The sequence below is a fragment of the Zootoca vivipara genome, chromosome 6, assembly GCF_965207765.1.
Source record: "Zootoca vivipara chromosome 6, rZooViv2.hap1.1, whole genome shotgun sequence".
In the NCBI taxonomy this organism is placed as follows: Eukaryota; Metazoa; Chordata; class Lepidosauria; order Squamata; family Lacertidae; genus Zootoca; species Zootoca vivipara.
Genome location: NC_142589.1, coordinates 5,353,428 through 5,369,618, shown reverse-complemented (window position 1 = coordinate 5,369,618; position 16,191 = coordinate 5,353,428). Strand labels below are relative to the sequence as shown.

At 39.9% G+C, this 16,191-nt stretch overlaps 1 protein-coding gene across 4 annotated transcripts in view; it reads right to left on the bottom strand.

Moving 5' to 3' along the window:
- SLC23A2 (solute carrier family 23 member 2) overlaps positions 1 to 16,191 on the bottom strand; it is a 78,574-nt gene that overhangs the window by 39,328 nt on the left and 23,055 nt on the right. For 2 of the 4 annotated variants that reach the window (XM_060276384.2, XM_035117372.3), the window contains 2 exons: positions 5,384 to 5,648; positions 3,815 to 3,913 (listed from right to left, as the gene is read on the bottom strand). In XM_060276384.2, coding sequence (XP_060132367.1) covers positions 3,815 to 3,913; positions 5,384 to 5,488 — 204 coding nt within the window. In that variant the 5' untranslated portion in view covers positions 5,489 to 5,648. The remainder of the gene's footprint in view (positions 1 to 3,814; positions 3,914 to 5,383; positions 5,649 to 16,191) is intronic. The other 2 variants (XM_035117374.3, XM_088670879.1) reach the window with 1 other exon arrangement.

Genomic DNA, 16,191 nt, shown 5'->3' with positions numbered 1-16,191 from the left:
CTAAAAAAATAACTGATCAAGAACTAGACTCTCATAACTCATGCAGTGTAGCCTAAGGGGTAAAAGCAACCTAAATAAAAGCAACCTAAATAAACACTTTCAAGAGAAGCTCTAGCTCAGTCTCCAGCAAACATGTCTTCAATGTTGAATAATCAAGAAAACTAAAGGAAAAGGGGATCAAGACCATACACACCCCATAACTTAAAGCTTCCTCGGGGGGGGGGGATTTGAGAAGCAAGAATTCCAGGAGGCTTGGAGCACTATTTACCAATTCAGTGTAAAGAAGCACAGAACCTTTGCAGTCTGTCTTACAGCCCACCCAGGATGCACATGTCAGTTAAAACAAGACAGGAGGAAGAACTCAAGCCCCCTTCCAAAAGAAAATCCTTTAGGGAATTCTGATTCTCATTCTGAGGACAATATCTTAGGCCCTAAGAAAAGGTAAGAAAATTAACAAAAGAGCATTTCCCACCACCCCCTCTAAGTTTTCTCCAGTGCCTCCCTAGAAGGCCTGGCACTCCCCATGAACAACATGGGATGAAGCAAGGCTACAGGGGGGAGGGGAAGAAATCAAACAAAATCGGACTTGGATCCTAAGATAACTCAGGGAAGGTTTTCTATCCCCATCGCTCTCTTGTAGTCCCCACACCTCATCCATATAATTCAGGATGGCCCTCCAACATGCTCCTCACCCGCCCGAGGCTTCTCAGGGAGAAGGACAGGATGTCAAACCTCCCTTCTGTAAACTTGCTTAAGATTTTAGGATCCTAGCCTATGGCTGTATCAGGAGCTCTGCTGAAGATGGGAGCACAAAAGTGGCTTGGTTTGCACATACAGTAATTGTCAAAACGCTGCCCAGTGGCTTAACTTTATTATGTTTAGTCTAAAGCCAGGGTTTGTTGTTGGCTTAGGAACCTTGGTGTGCTTTCATATAAGGCTTTGTGTTACATGCAAACCCTTCACCATGGTTTGTTTGCCCACCCCAGATGGTAACCAAGCTACAAAGAGCAGCTGGGGGAACAAACTTTTGAAAAGCAAGCCATGGTTTGTTTGATCATCTGTGGGACAACTCATAGGGGATTTGAGCTTTGTTAAACAAACTCTGTGAGAAACAGGCTAATGACATGAGTTTTCTAAATCATTTTCAAGAACATTTTTCACTTGTCTAAAACCAATGGAGATCCAAGTTAGCATGCTTGACAAAAACATTTATTTACGTAAACAAAGTTTAAACTTTAAAGTCAATGAAACTTAGAATGATGTGTTAATTTTATCTGTTGTAGAAATATCTGAATTAGATATTTAGCAAGCAGTTGTACAGAATCAAAATAGCGTTAGTTATGCTACATAAAAGCATGAAGACAGGTTTCTACAGCTTTTCTGTGACCCCCACATTTGCTGAGGACCCCCCCCCCCAGTAGCCAAAAGTAACTGAACTAAATTGTTGGAAATAGTTTCACTGGAATACATGTAAATATTTTAAGGCATGGCAGTTTAATAGTGTAAGCAAAGTATCAGATTCTAATGAGGTGTGTGTGTAAATATCAGTTTCGCAGAGACACTTGAAGAAAAAAATAGTTACAACTTTGATTTTTCAGTCTGACTAGCACTGTACCCATTGCTGTTGCCCAATTTTACTTGCAATGCATCAGCCTGCTAATTAATTTTATGAAAACAATGCCTTTCTGAAATTGGATATTTCCTGCACGAAAAATGCAGCAGTTTCCTACTCTTCCTCACACCACAGGGAACAAACAGGCTCATGTAGGAAGAGCTGATGAGTGATGGGATGTGGGAGACCTTTGTTCAAAATAAGAATGGTAACATAAATCTACCACGATCCCTTTAGAAAAGGGACTGGAAGAGCTTTACTGTCACTACAAAAGGCAGCAGACCCAGCATTAAGGTAGCAGCTGCAGTATCAGCAGATGTGCTGCTTCTGTTCTACGGGTCAGAGTGAAGACCAACAAATATATTACTTAACCGATATCAGATAGTCAAAATATGTGTCTTGGAATCCGGAGTCCAGTAACCCAGTTGTATAACTTTATCCTATTAGTTACACATGCTGCAATTGCCTAATCCCCTTATGATTGCCACCACCTACAATCATGGAAGTAAGTCTAGGTGGTCCAACTTTGGCATCGTTTCCCTTGCATCTCCCTGGCTGCCAACATTAATCTCTGAAACAAAGGTGGCATTAAAAACAGAAATGCTCAGTCATTTTGCTTCCCTGAATAAGCTCAGTGTTTATAACTGGACTCTGGAAAAAATGAGGTTTGTGCAACAAGACAACTGCAGCTATAGTAAAACTGATTACCAAAACATCTACTTCAGCCCACACAAATGAGGGAAATGATGTACAATCCTAAAATCCATTGGTAAATTATTATGGCCCAAAACATGAAAATTTTCAAGTACAGTCTTTCCAACAGATGCTTTTACTCAATGTTCCCTTAAACAAAGAAACCTGTCCTTAACGCTTCATCTAAATTATGGAAGGATAGAAAATAAGGGAAATTAAATTAGTTAAAAGGTAATCAGTGATAATGTCGCCATCCCCACCATTTTTTCCATCCTATTTACTGTATCTTTTCTCTAAATCAAATTGCAAATTTCAAAGCATTTATAATCTCTAGTATAGTCATTAAAAAGCAAATGGAGTGGGAATGTGATGCTGAAACTCCACCATCTAATACTATCTTTATATAGAATAAAGAAAGTTGATTCTCAGCTTATTTTTTCCTTTTAAATGTAATTTTGCAGATCATGTAAGATCAGAAAGGGCAACTTGTAGTTCCAAAAGCTTCTTTATGAATCCAGCGGGCCTTGGAGGAAGCCAGATAATCTTACCTCTCATTTTAAATATTGCAACAAATATTGCACAGAGGGAAGTGTGTGATTTTCAAGGGGGAAAGTTCTGTGAAATGAAACTTGCTTCCTTGTTTTTTATATTTCCCTATCTTGCTGAAATATTTTCCAGTCTGCAAAAACCTGAATACGGCAAAGTAAATTTCTTTGGTAGACTACACAAGCTGCTTAATTAATTTTGTAAGCAGAATTTATGGGTTTTACTGTTATCAAGAGACATTGACTTGAAGTCTTAACAAAAGACATGGATAATGTCAGGGAACCACAAGGAAGACAAAGGGGGAAACAAGCAAAATTAGCAGAAATGTCAAAATAAGGAGAACAAGAGAAGAGTGAAGAGTTTCCACAGAACTGTCAAGGTCTCTTCATACTGCTTGTCAGGATACTGATTACTGAATCCAGGGTGTGTCCCTTGAGAAACCATACCTTCCACTGATAGATATTGTTAGTGGGATGGGAAAAGCACTGTCTGTAAATGTTTGGCAGACTATGCCATACAACCAACCATCACATGGTAATAAGAATTATGCGATAAACAGGATTTCATGAATCAGATTTATTGTTCATCATGATCAACCTAGAATATGCAACAATGCTTTATCTTTCATTCTGAGTTAGTGGTAATGGTAAACTTTTTTTCCAGCTATGCTGCCTGTCACAAGCCAGAGAAGATACAAGAAGGTTATGAACAAACAGATAAATTTCTGTAACCTTAAAACGCCATTACAGTCTCCACCTTGATTCTCCAGGCAATTCCCCATCATCTCCACACACTACCAGCACTCAAGCTCTCCTCTTGACAGTCACTGAGCTACCTTCCCAGGGCTTCCCTCCAAAAATACTCCAAGGGATCACCTCAGTGTGCGTGCAGCATCCCAAGCTGAGCAAATGAGTTACTTTGGCTGCACCAGTGCCAATCTTAGAATCTACTCCAGAAAGATACCTTTTCGGCAATTCCATTTTCAGTTGTATAGATTGCCATTAGCTCTGTATCTTCCGTATCTTGATCACCACTTGATGTAGCTCCACCATTCATTACAACCTATGAAAAAGAAAAAGGAATTAATATACTGTATAAAAATAGTTACTATAGATTGTTAAATAACTGTATCCTCTAGGGCAAGCACAGGAATTAGTATTCTCAACAAAGAGCGCAACATTTTCAACATACTGAATTCATCGAGAACCAACTCCCATCAGCTTGAGCCAGCTGATGTACAAGCAAAAAAAGTGCAGGTAAAAGCACTGTAACCACTTGCTGCTGCAGCACGCAGCTCCCTTCATGCCTAGGAAGGGAGGCTGGCTGGAAGAGACAGAGAGAGCTGGCTGCTGGTGCTCCAGCAAGTGTGCCCAGCACTTTGACTTGTGCAATGTTTATTTTTCCATTTCATAAAGGAAAAGAAGATAACCACTGTCCCATCCCCACCAGCCCAAAACCAGTCAACATATTATCTGAACTTCATTTTCACCTCACCGACTTTTAGGGCATGTTTGGGTTTACTTCCCTCCCTGAACCGGGGATGGGGGAGCTATTGAAAGACTTGGCACAGTACTAGACAGAACAGGAATACTGCAGCATAAGCACAGGACCCGTCAACAGTATTTTATCAATTTAAAGAGATATACACATTATGCCACAACAGGAAACAAAATGTACACATTAGAAAGACATCAGCCCCTTTGACTTAATACAAACAGCATTGGTATGGAGACCGTGAGTGTAACAGCAGACTAGAAACCCTCTGGTCCAGTCTTATACAGGGCAGAACAAAGCTGGAACAATCCCACAATGCACTATTCAAATACTGGAAATGACAGTTAGACTAACATATAACCATGGTCAGCAAGTTCATGTTTCCATGTTGCAATGAACCAATGTCAAGCTATCATCAAATGCTGAATTGCATTAATTGGAAGTGGTTTGGTAATCTGTGGCTAAATTGTCATAATCATCATCAGCATTTGCATGCAATAGTTCAAAGCCTATCTAGTCAACTGTACTCAAAGAGGTAAGAGTCTGATTGCTTGTGCAATCTAGTCAGTGTACACAACATTTGTACCTGCATTCTGAACAAAGTCATTCATACAGAGCCCTAAAATTCATTTCTAAACCATGGAACTATTTTTTCTTGGTCGCCTCTCCATACTAAAAATACATTCAGAGCTCTTTCTTTCCGAAGATTCAGATTAGCAAGATGGCTTTTACAACAAAGATGAGTTTTACAACCAACTTCTGCTCCAGAAATAAAGATCAGTAAAGTTTTCTGTGAAAGGCATATCACAAGTCACCACTGACCCAATGCAATTTTCAAAGTTGTACTATTGTAAAATGCATTTCCCACACAATGGGAGTTTTTAACTGGACCTCAAGGAGCACACTTTGGAGAATCAGTGCCTAGAAATACCTGGCTGAGAATGATGATTGAAGCAGAAGCAGATATTATGGCTAAGCTTGTGATTACATTGTGCCACCACAGGGAAGCAATGCAACTTTTTGGAGTATGCAACTTACTGGTAGTGTGAAGAAAGCAGGATGCTTGGATTCATCCTCATATTTGCCCTCTGTTGGACTTCCAGTTTCAACTGACTTAGACGTAGTGTTCTTGCCAATTCCCATTGTTTCCCACAATGCTCTAAAATTCACGTAGTCACTAAGTTATTAGTATGGGGATAGGGTTTTCAATTAAAAAATAGGGCACCTCAGGAAGTCAGAAGAGCATCACAGGAGTTCACAATGGAGCATGAGGTCCTGTAAGTAACATGTGCTTCTATGGCACCTAGAAATAAAGAAATGAAACACCATTAAAAATTTGCAGTACAATTCCACAAGACATTTGCTGCAGTGTATAAACCTCACCAAGAATCCAGGTTTTATGCCAAGTTAATTACATTGAGAATTTCAACCAATGTCCAAGGATGCCCTAAAGAAGACAGTCAGCCACAGTCTTTCCCCCCTTCACAACATAGCAGAAAAATCCCTCAAGCCTATTTGATTCTGGTGACAGGAATCTTGAAATAGATATTCAGCCCTTTTCAAGGCTGATGATGCCAACCTGCCCCAGTTCTTCCTTAAAGCTCAAAATGAAGTTATACCACTTACTCTTCATCCCCTGCCTACTGAAACTAACCCTGAGTTTCGAACTGCATATATTCATTCCCTTTTAGCTATACTCCCATCTTTCTCCTCTCCTTCTACTGCACCCTTCATCAACCTGGTACCCTCCAGATGCTTAGGGCTCAACTCACATGAGCCCCAGCCAGCACAGTCATAGGATGCCAGGGCTGATGGCAGCTGTAGTCCAAAACAGCTGGAGGGTACCAGATTGGGGAATGCTGCTCTATTGCCTCCCTACTGAGGAATTTCAGATGATAAACTAACATCATAGTCTGAAGCACCACACCTACTGAGTGATGGTGCTGTTTACATAAATGAACAAAGGTGAAAAAAACTTTGCCTATGCACTTGGTTGTAGGTAAACCTTTGAAAAAGGCACACACAAATGCACATTATGACAATTTAAAGCTGGCCACAACTAAAAAAATGGATCTAATCAAAAGTACAGATGTGAACGCAAATCAAATTTCAGTCAAACTGGGGTTAATAAAACTTAAGCTGTGTAAAGACTGCCTTTGATAAATGAACAAGGATGATTTAATTCACACACAAAATAACTATGCAAACTCAGATTTAAACAATCAAAATATCCAAAGATGTTCCAGAAACAAACCAGTGCGCCATCAATCCGCAGTTAGAATTCTTGGGTATGTACTTCTAGTTCACATACTCACATATTCACATACTCACATTTTAGGCTACTCCAAAACCCTTTTCTATAAAGGGACACAACTTGCAAAATGTCCAGAGATGTTTGCCTCTGTTGACAACTCACTTTACACAGTCTCTTACATCTTGTTTTTGCATGAGTGAATTAACCAATTCCCTTTACTACCAGACTTCTGTACAATAATGCTTCCACTTTAGAACCACTGAAGTTAAAACTCTTAATATGTGTTCTAACTTAATATGAGGCTAACATTCATCTAAAATACTGAGAGCATAGACTGTGTGTTAAAAGTCATGTAGCAATACAGGAGATATAGAGCAAACAAGTGGCTTTTTGGAAATTGGAATGCTACCATTCTGTGAGTCGATGATAAGGCAGGAGGCACATGGAACAGATTTGGGAAAATCATCTTCCTTTAGCATAAGGCTGTTTGAAAGTATATATTGCTGTGAATGTAAAGGGAACAAGAGAGAAATGAAAGACTGGGAAGACCAGGCTTTCAATATGTTAGTCGCATGGGAAGCAAATGAAATGTTAAAAGGGTCCACTTTTAAATGACCTGGGGACAGTAACAATGGCTCTCTCCTTTAGCTCACTTCTATATACCGGTAAGTTGAGACACAGACAAAGGGTGCTTCAGTCCATTCCTCTCCAGAGAAGCAAAACAAAGGCAGATTGGCGGTGGTGGCAGTGGCTGCATGTACATTGGGTGGGCAAGTTAAAGAGCATTTTGCCTTTGCATGAACTAATCGTTGCCATTTTGAATTTTATTGTGTTATTTTTTTCCTTAGTGGTTAACATAAACTGTTATGTTCAATCAACCAACCAACCTTTATGGGCATACAGAGAAGACTGGAATATATGAATAGAAATATAAAATTGGCATCTGTTCACAGGAGGAGATGCTTTAAGATAAAACTATACAGGCCTAGTAAGGTTAGAAAGTACCACTCAAGTCTTATGATGATGTAGTTTCATGGCATGGGTAGGCAAACTAAAGCCCAGGGGCCATATCCGGCCAATCGCCTTCTAAATCCGGCCCGTGGATGGTCTGGGAATCAGCGTGTTTTTACATGAGTAGAATGTGGCCTTTTATGTAAAATGCATCTCTGGGTTATTTGTGGGGCATAGGAATTCGTTCAAACCCCCCTCCCCAAATATATAGTCCGTCCCCCCACAAGGTCTGAGGGACAGTAGGCCGACCCCTTGCTGAAAAAGTTTGCTGACCCCTGTTTCATGGTGTTGCTCAGATATTCTGCTACTTCCTCCATACGATCATGCAGGCAACCATTCAATAAAAAGGAAACCCTGTAGGAGTCAGAACAATTTAACCACTCCTTCAGCAGGGGGCTCAAACATTTGTAGCGGATTGCTGCATAAAAAGGACATTAGAACAAGACAAGTGCAATGCTCTTGACCCATCCACACTGCAAGGACAATACATCTCTGAATATGGAATTTAGTGTTATGACATCTGTTATACTAAGTAATGTTTTTATAGGGTAGGGGGCACTAGGGATGAGTTTATGGAAATGGGGGGCGGTAGTGGAGGCCCTAAAATGCTTGGGAACCACTAGGCTACAGGCAATGTTGGTGGCCACATGAGATGATTGGATTGAGCTCCTGAGATACCAATTATTCCTTCCTCAGTCTAAATTCCTCCTCAAACAAATCAATTCCTCCTCAAATCAACCATATTATTGTGTGTTAACAGTAACCTTGCTCTCAGGTTTTTGCCATTCCTTTAAATCCCATTACTCATTTCCTTTCAAAGAATGGCAGGTAGCCAACAAGCATGTTCTGCTCCAGCTCTGAAATTCTATCAGTGGACACCTGCAGTTTAAAAGCAGTTAACAAAAGTGGTGCTCGACTCCAAGAAAAAGCATATGATAAATCATGAAGCCAGAAACAGCAATAATACAAAATGCTTTCATCAAAAGGCACAATAAAGAGGAATTATTGTAAAAGGCAATCAAGAGTATTACACTGATCTTCCTTCGTGTTAGCTCAAAAAATTAGCCTGTAGCATTTTTAGCCACATTCCTGAAGCAAAAGGCAATGAATGGCCTTTGAGAAATCACCATGAGAAACAAATCCCTGTATAATCTCACAAAAAAATTCCTAACAAAACAAGGACTGTTTCCTTTCTTCTCTCAAAAGCTTGCCTAGAATGATTACAGGCACATTTTAAAACTAGAAATAGGCAAGGAGGGCAAGGGAGAGGGTGGTGGAAAATTATCCTAGAAGGCACAGAATGGCCTGCAAACCAAGTCAATGCAGCCCAACAGAAATTCAGTAAAACCACCCCACCCTGTCTCAGTAGCCTACCAAGGCTGTCTATCAAATACCTGTCAAGCACATCCTGCTGCAGAAAGACCTGGATTCAGGTTGGCTGGGCTGTGAAGGCCTCCAGGAAGGGAACATCACACTTGCTAGAATCTACTGTAATTCAACTCATGCATTCAAGATAGCTGCCTCCAGCTTCTGCTTTCCATTTTCACAACAGCGGAAGGCCTAGCTAGTTATGCAAACTACAAATGCTTCATAATTATATTTCTGCTTTCTCACCTGACCTGAAGGGTGGAAAAACACACACAGCCCTCTGCAACAATTTTTTGGGAGACAACAAACCTTTCTTTTAAGGTGGGGAAATAAGGTGGAAATAAGTGAAAATCAGATTGGCGAAGAGACTGGCATCAATATCAAAAGATTGGCCAGCAGGCCAGGAACATTTTGAAAAAAAATTCACAGACTGTCCTGATTAGCAAAACAATAATGCTTTTAAGCATTTTGAACAAGTGAAGCAGATAATTACTGTATTTGGGCAGAGTTTTGATTAGCCAGAATAGTTAGCTGGCAGACCAATGATTGGCAGAACCTCAATTTTGCACAAAAGACAATTCCCAATTCATTACAGGACAGCAGCTTCTGAGTCTCTATTTGGCACCTGTAAGACCAGTGACACCAAATAAGCCTTTGTTTTCTTCCAGTGGAAAAAAGGGTTGCAGAAAGATGGATGCAAGAAATTTGGATGTACCATTGATAAGATACAAGCTTGCTGGCTTTTCCACAGTAGTCGTATCAACTGGAAAATTCCACATGGACAAGCTGAATTCATAATCCTTATCCATGAAGCTGAGATAAAGATAGCATTTCTAGCAACACAACTTACCAATGAAACTGGGTGAATAGCTAGTTCACACATTTCCCTCATAACAAGGGAGCACAAAGATTCAAACTCAAATGGAACTAACACAAGGGTGGATGTGGAGGTCAAGATAGGGGGGAAAGGCTGTGAATCCCTCTAATTAATTTATAAAGCTTGTTTGTGGCTTATCCGTAAAAAGAAGAAGTTACATACAAGAAAAGATAGATAGCACATCCAATAGCACTTTGATGTACTGAGAGTGATTTCCCAGCTGGCACTGGGCACAGAAGAAGTGATACAGGCATCCACTTCCTCCTCACCACACTCTCATTCTTACTCTCTGCTCTTCCCCTTCGGGCTTTGACAAGAAGCACCTGGGAATCACTAAATACTTGCAAGCACCATGAAACCTCAAGCAGCTAGGCTGTGCAGAAGACAGATGACCAGAAGCTCAAGTCTCACACAGAGGGCAATGTGGGATATTGCGGAGGTACTGTAGGATGATGGAAACTTACAATATTCAATAACCATCAACAATAGTCCAACAGACACATTCAGGACATTCGGGGTGGGGGATTGTTGTTTTTTAAACTCACCATCACCATCTATTTTCATTATATGCACAGCACACTGCATCAATACCACAATTTATATACAGTAGTACCTTGGTTCTTGAATGTAATCTGTTCTGGGAGTCCGTTCGACTCCCAAAACCGTTTGAAAACCAAGGCACAGCTTCTGATTGGCTGCAGGAGCTTCCTGAATCAAGCGGAAGCTGCATCGGACGTTCGGCTTCCAAAAAACATTAACAAACTTACTTCCAGGTTTGCAGCATTCAGGAGCAAATTTGTTCGACAACTAAGCTGTTTGGGAACTGAGATACCATTGTGTATATCTTGGTTTACAAACTTAATCAGTTCTGGAAGTCCGTTCTTAAACCAAGGCACGCTTTCCCTAATGAGGCCTCCCGCCACCGGTGCCCTTCCACCATTCGGATTCCATTCTTAGACTGAAGTAAAGTTCACAAACCAGGACACTACTTCCAGTTTTGCGGAGTTCATAAACCAAATAGTTCGTAAACAGGGCTGTTCTTAAACTGAGGTACCACTGTACACACACATACACACACTAACAAAAGTGCAGAGTGTATTTAGTTCAGCTTTCCTGAACTGATGCCTTCCATATATTTTGGATTATAATAGCCAGTATCCCTGGCCACTGGCCATGACCAGTGCTGGAAACTCACATATATAAGCTATTCGCCAAATGCCACCTTAAACTTAGGTTACGGTCACTACCCTGTTTCTCATATTTTAAGACATACCCATAAAATAAGCCATAGCAGGATTTTTAAGCATTCAAGGAATATAAGCCATACCCCGAAAATAAGACATAGTGATAGGCGCAGCAGCAATGCCGGCTGCGGCAGGAAGAGGAGGAAAAAAATAAGACATCCCTTGAAAATAAGCCATAGTGTGGTTTTTTGAGGAAAAAATAAATATAAGACATGTCTTATAATATGAGAAACACGGTACAATGGAATGTCTAGGCGCCATTTCCCCCCAATTGATGGTGGTGATGATGATTTTCATTTCTATACCACTTTATATTTTAAAGAAAAAACCTTAAAGCGGTTTACAACACATTAAAATGATCAAATACAACAACCCAGAATAAAACAAATTCAAGCTTCAAGGAAAATAAGGGGTCAGCATGGAACTCTCGAGTAGGAATTTCCACCAACTGTGTACACCAACCCAAAAAAGCCTTTCTCTGTGTTCCTATCAGCCATGCCCCAGACACATACATGTAAAAGGGCCTCTTCTGATTACATTAAAGTCCAGGTATGATCAGAAGATGGTCAACCCAAAATGTTATGCTTGTAGGGTTGTGCTGTAAGGTAGAGGTGGCAGTCAGGGTCAAATACCTTGTGCTGGGGCATGTCTCTGCTTTGTCTCTATCGAATCCCATTGTTCACATTGACTGTGGTGGTGACTGTTGCTAGTGCAGCACCATGCTGTATACGCATGGGAGCAAGCTCACACACACACACACACACACAAACAGAGCTGCCATTCACAATGCAAACAGTTTAAGCATATCCAAATCATGCTTCCTGAAAATACCGGTAACTGTGTTTGAGTAATGCCCTGCCTTCTGAAGAAGTGTGCATGCACACTTATCTGAAGAAGTGTGCATGCACACGAAAGCTCATACCAAAATAAAAACTTAGTTGGTCTTTAAGGTGCTACTGAAGGAATTTTTTTTTTTTGCCCTGCCTTCAGTTTGTGATAGCAAAAATATGTTCATTCAGAATTAAAATGCATCTTTTAAATTTAAATTCCTGCTCTAATTGTTACATGATCTCCTGAAAAGTGAAAGGAATTGTTCTTGCTTGGTGTTCATACATATTGCCACTTTTTTGTTTGGATCAGAAAAGGTTACCTGAAAGTAACGAAGCGGGTGGGGGGGTTTTAAGCAGCTGTTTTCTCCTCAACAAAGCACTTCAATGAGCCTCTCAAGCCAAGCAATAAAGATTAAAAAATGCATAATGATTTATATGACTGGTTATTCCTCAAGAAAACTAATATGTAGTCATTCCTTTCTATAGGTATTTTTTTTACAAAGTTTTATCTATTTCTCTGCGCACCCACCAAGTCTCCAAAACTGAAAGCTTTATTCTAAACTACATTTCCTCATCAGACACTCCACTTTAGTGTGTTCAAAGCATTTCACATACCGGTACATTATCTTTTAAACTTTTATTCATATTACTGTATTGCCCCCAAGCTGCAGATTAGATAACTAATGCTAGATATTGACAAGCTGGAAGGTGTGCAGAGGACGATAACCAAGATGGTCAACGATCTGGGAACCAAGTCTTACGAGGAATGGTTGAGGGAGTTGGGCATGTTTAGCCTGGAAGAGAGGAGACTGAGAGAATATATGATAGCCCTCTTCAAATAGCTAAAGGGCTGCCACACAGAAGATGGATCAACCTCTGGAGGGTAGGGCTCAAACTAATGGTTTCAAGCTATAAGAAAGAAGACGCCGACTAAACATCAGAAAGAACTATCTGTCAGTAAAAGCTGTTTGACAGTGGAACAGACTCTCTCAGAAGGGGTGTTCATTGGAGGATTTTAAGCAATGGTTGGGTGGCCATCTGTCGTGGGTGCTTTAGTTGAGGGTTGGACTAGATGACACTTGGGGTCCCTTCCAACTTTACAATTCTATGATTCTATGACAGTGTAGTTTTTGCCTAAGTCCATTTAGTCAGTTCATGGCCATGTCAAGTTTCAAATCAAGTCAGACACTATGCAACCCCACCCCTATTAACAATGCACATAAAATAGTTTTAAGATTAGTCTGGATTTATTTATCTCAGGACACAGAAATACACTGACACTTCTAACTTCTCGATAATTTGGATTTTCATAACCTGTAGAGGGGAGAAACTTCAAGTTATGAAAATTCAAATTTTCAAGTGTAATATTTTCAAGACCAAAACATCAGCATATAACCCATTTAAATTCTCTAGCTGAACTTCTCTTACATTAGCTACAACTTTCAGCCTGTTTAACGACTCCCTTACCTCAAGACACCAGGGCAGATAGCAGAGTCTCTGTGGAATAGTTTCGCCTGGTTCCTACCAGCAGCTGCCAGCTGTAGCGATCATACTAGCACCACAAGCATCATGCAGAAGGATTTATATTCCATATATTGTATAACTGTACTTTATCCTATCAGAGTAAGTGCTTATACATTACACAACTGTTAAAAAAATACCAAGACACACCACATGGTCACACGGTGTTACTACATGCCTCTGACATAACTAGGAACCTTGAGTAAATATTACAGTAGCAATCCCTTTAAACAGTACAGTACACTTGGCTTCTGCAAACCAGGCAGAATGCAGGCGGCATCTGTCATCATCAGTTGTGATTTGTTTTTTTAAAGTACTTTTATTAAAGATTTCTTGATTTACAAAGGTATGTGCAGTGTATCTCTCTCATATTTTTACATGTATCATCTTTGCAAATCAGTTTCATTTGTTGAGACATTGGGAAGAAAGAGGGGGAAGGAGGTGGATAGGGGGTGAGAGGATGGGTGGGGGTGAGATTGGGTGGCAGCGTTTCTATTTTACTTCATATATGTAGGGTTTGATGTCAGCCTTGCTTGTGCAGGTTGTGTTCTTTTGGTGGTGAGAGAGATTAGGGGTTGGCCTAGGGTGTGGTTGTTCATTTGTGGTGAGCTGTGGTGGTTTTTGTTTTCATGTGTGAGGGGGGTGGGTGGGTGTTTTAAAGTTAGCCATTCTGATTTGTATGCTGTCAGTAGATTTTTGTCATTGTCTTGTTGGGTTGTGTGTGTATAAAGGGTAGCCATACTGGGGTGAAGGCGTCCTCTTCTATTTGTCCCCGTGTCATTTTCAGCTTATTTGTTAGCTTTTCTAGTAAGGCTGTTTCCCATACTATTTGGTACCATTGGTCCAAGCTTACTGCTGACAGGTCTCTCCAATGTCTGGTTATGATGTTTCTGGTTGCTGAAAGTAGATGGGTTATGTCATCATCAGTTATTCTACATACAGCGGTACCTGAAACTGTTCTTAACCTGAAGCACCACTTTAGCTAATGGGGCCTCCTGCTGCTGCCACGCCGCCGGAGCATGATTTCTGTTCTCATCCTGAAGCAAAGTTCTTAACCCGAGGTACTATTTCTGGGTTAGCGGAGTCTGTAACCTGAAGCGTTTGTAATCACTGTATTGTGAAATATGTATGCAAAGCCCCTTAAAGGTGCGAAACCAACTCCTTCAAAATCTGGATGTCCAGTTCTGAAAAAAACTATTGTCACACTGGCAAATTATTCTGGTTCACCCACTTCTATTATCAGTTATAGATATGTAGAGCAATCCATGAAGTTTACTGTTGAAAATACAGGTCATGAGAAAAAAATTAGTCATCAAGTTCCATAAGGAAGCAGCATTCTAACATCGTTCTAACAATCTATCATGATATTGCAAAAAAACATGTGGCGCAATTTGGCCACAACAAAAGCATAAGCACTGACTTTTGCAATTATGCCTCATCTACCATAAGCTGGGATGCAATTTTCTGCCACAGTGGCAAAAGTTTGCTCAAGTTACAAGCTGTGCAAAAGAATCTGCTCCAAAGTACTGTTAGAGAAAGGTAAAGTCACAGATGTGGGGAAACCTTTGCATGCACCCAAACTGTTTCCCCACTCATTTCAGGAAATTTGTTGTATTATTATTATTATTATTATTATTATTATTATTATTATTACTACTACTATACCACCCTTCATCATAACATATCAGGGTAATTCACAGAATAAAATAGAGCATAAAAACAAGTAAATAAGTAAAACAAAACAGCAAAACAATAATCCCCCTTCCCACAGACACATTTAAAAGGCTGTAGAATATTTATCAGCAAGTAACTTAATAACTAATCTCATTTAGTAACATCAAGTATAATAACTATATATTTATGTAAAACATATAAATATAAATTAAAGTTATGACATAAGATTACTGCAGACAACTGGGAAATTGTGTGCAGTTCTGGTTGCCTCACCCCAAAAAGGGTATTGTAGAGTTGGAAAAGGTTAACCACGAAGATTAAAGTTTGGGACTTTTTAGTTTAGAGAAAAGGTGAACAAGAGGTGACATTATAAAAGCTTATAAAATTATGCATGACATGGAGAAAGTAAATAGAGAAAGGTGTTTTCCCCTCTCTCATAACATTAGAATTCATGGACCTCCAATGAACCTGAATATTGGAAGATTCAATACTGTTGAAAGAAAATACTTCTTCATACAATGCACCATTATACTATGGCACTTGCTCCCACAAGAGGCAGGGATGGCCATGAACTTGGATGCCTTTAAAAGAGGATTGGGATGATTTGGCATAACATTCGGTTTGATTGATATATATATGTGTATAATTTGAAATATTGAATGTGATATAATTGGTTTTAATTGGAAAATTAATAAAAATATTTTTAAAAAAAAAATAAAAGAGGATTGGAAGATTCATGGAGAACAAGACTATCAATGGCTATTAATTTTCTGATCAGACGAAGGCATTCTCTCCAATATTATTACACAAGTCAATGAGTTTGCATTTGGTCTTCTCAGTTGTGGTGGTCAAATATGGAGAAGCAATGTATGAAGATAAGTACTCTATGTGTAGAAGGAAAAGTAGCACATCAGATAATTCTGCCAGCCCTACTGGCCACAATGGCTATGTTCTGCCTCCACAGCTGGAAGTCCAGTTACTGGAAACTGAAGGAGAGGGCTTCCCATGAGCATCTGGTTGGCCACTGTGAGAACAGGGTGCTGGACTAGATGGGCCATTGACTGGAT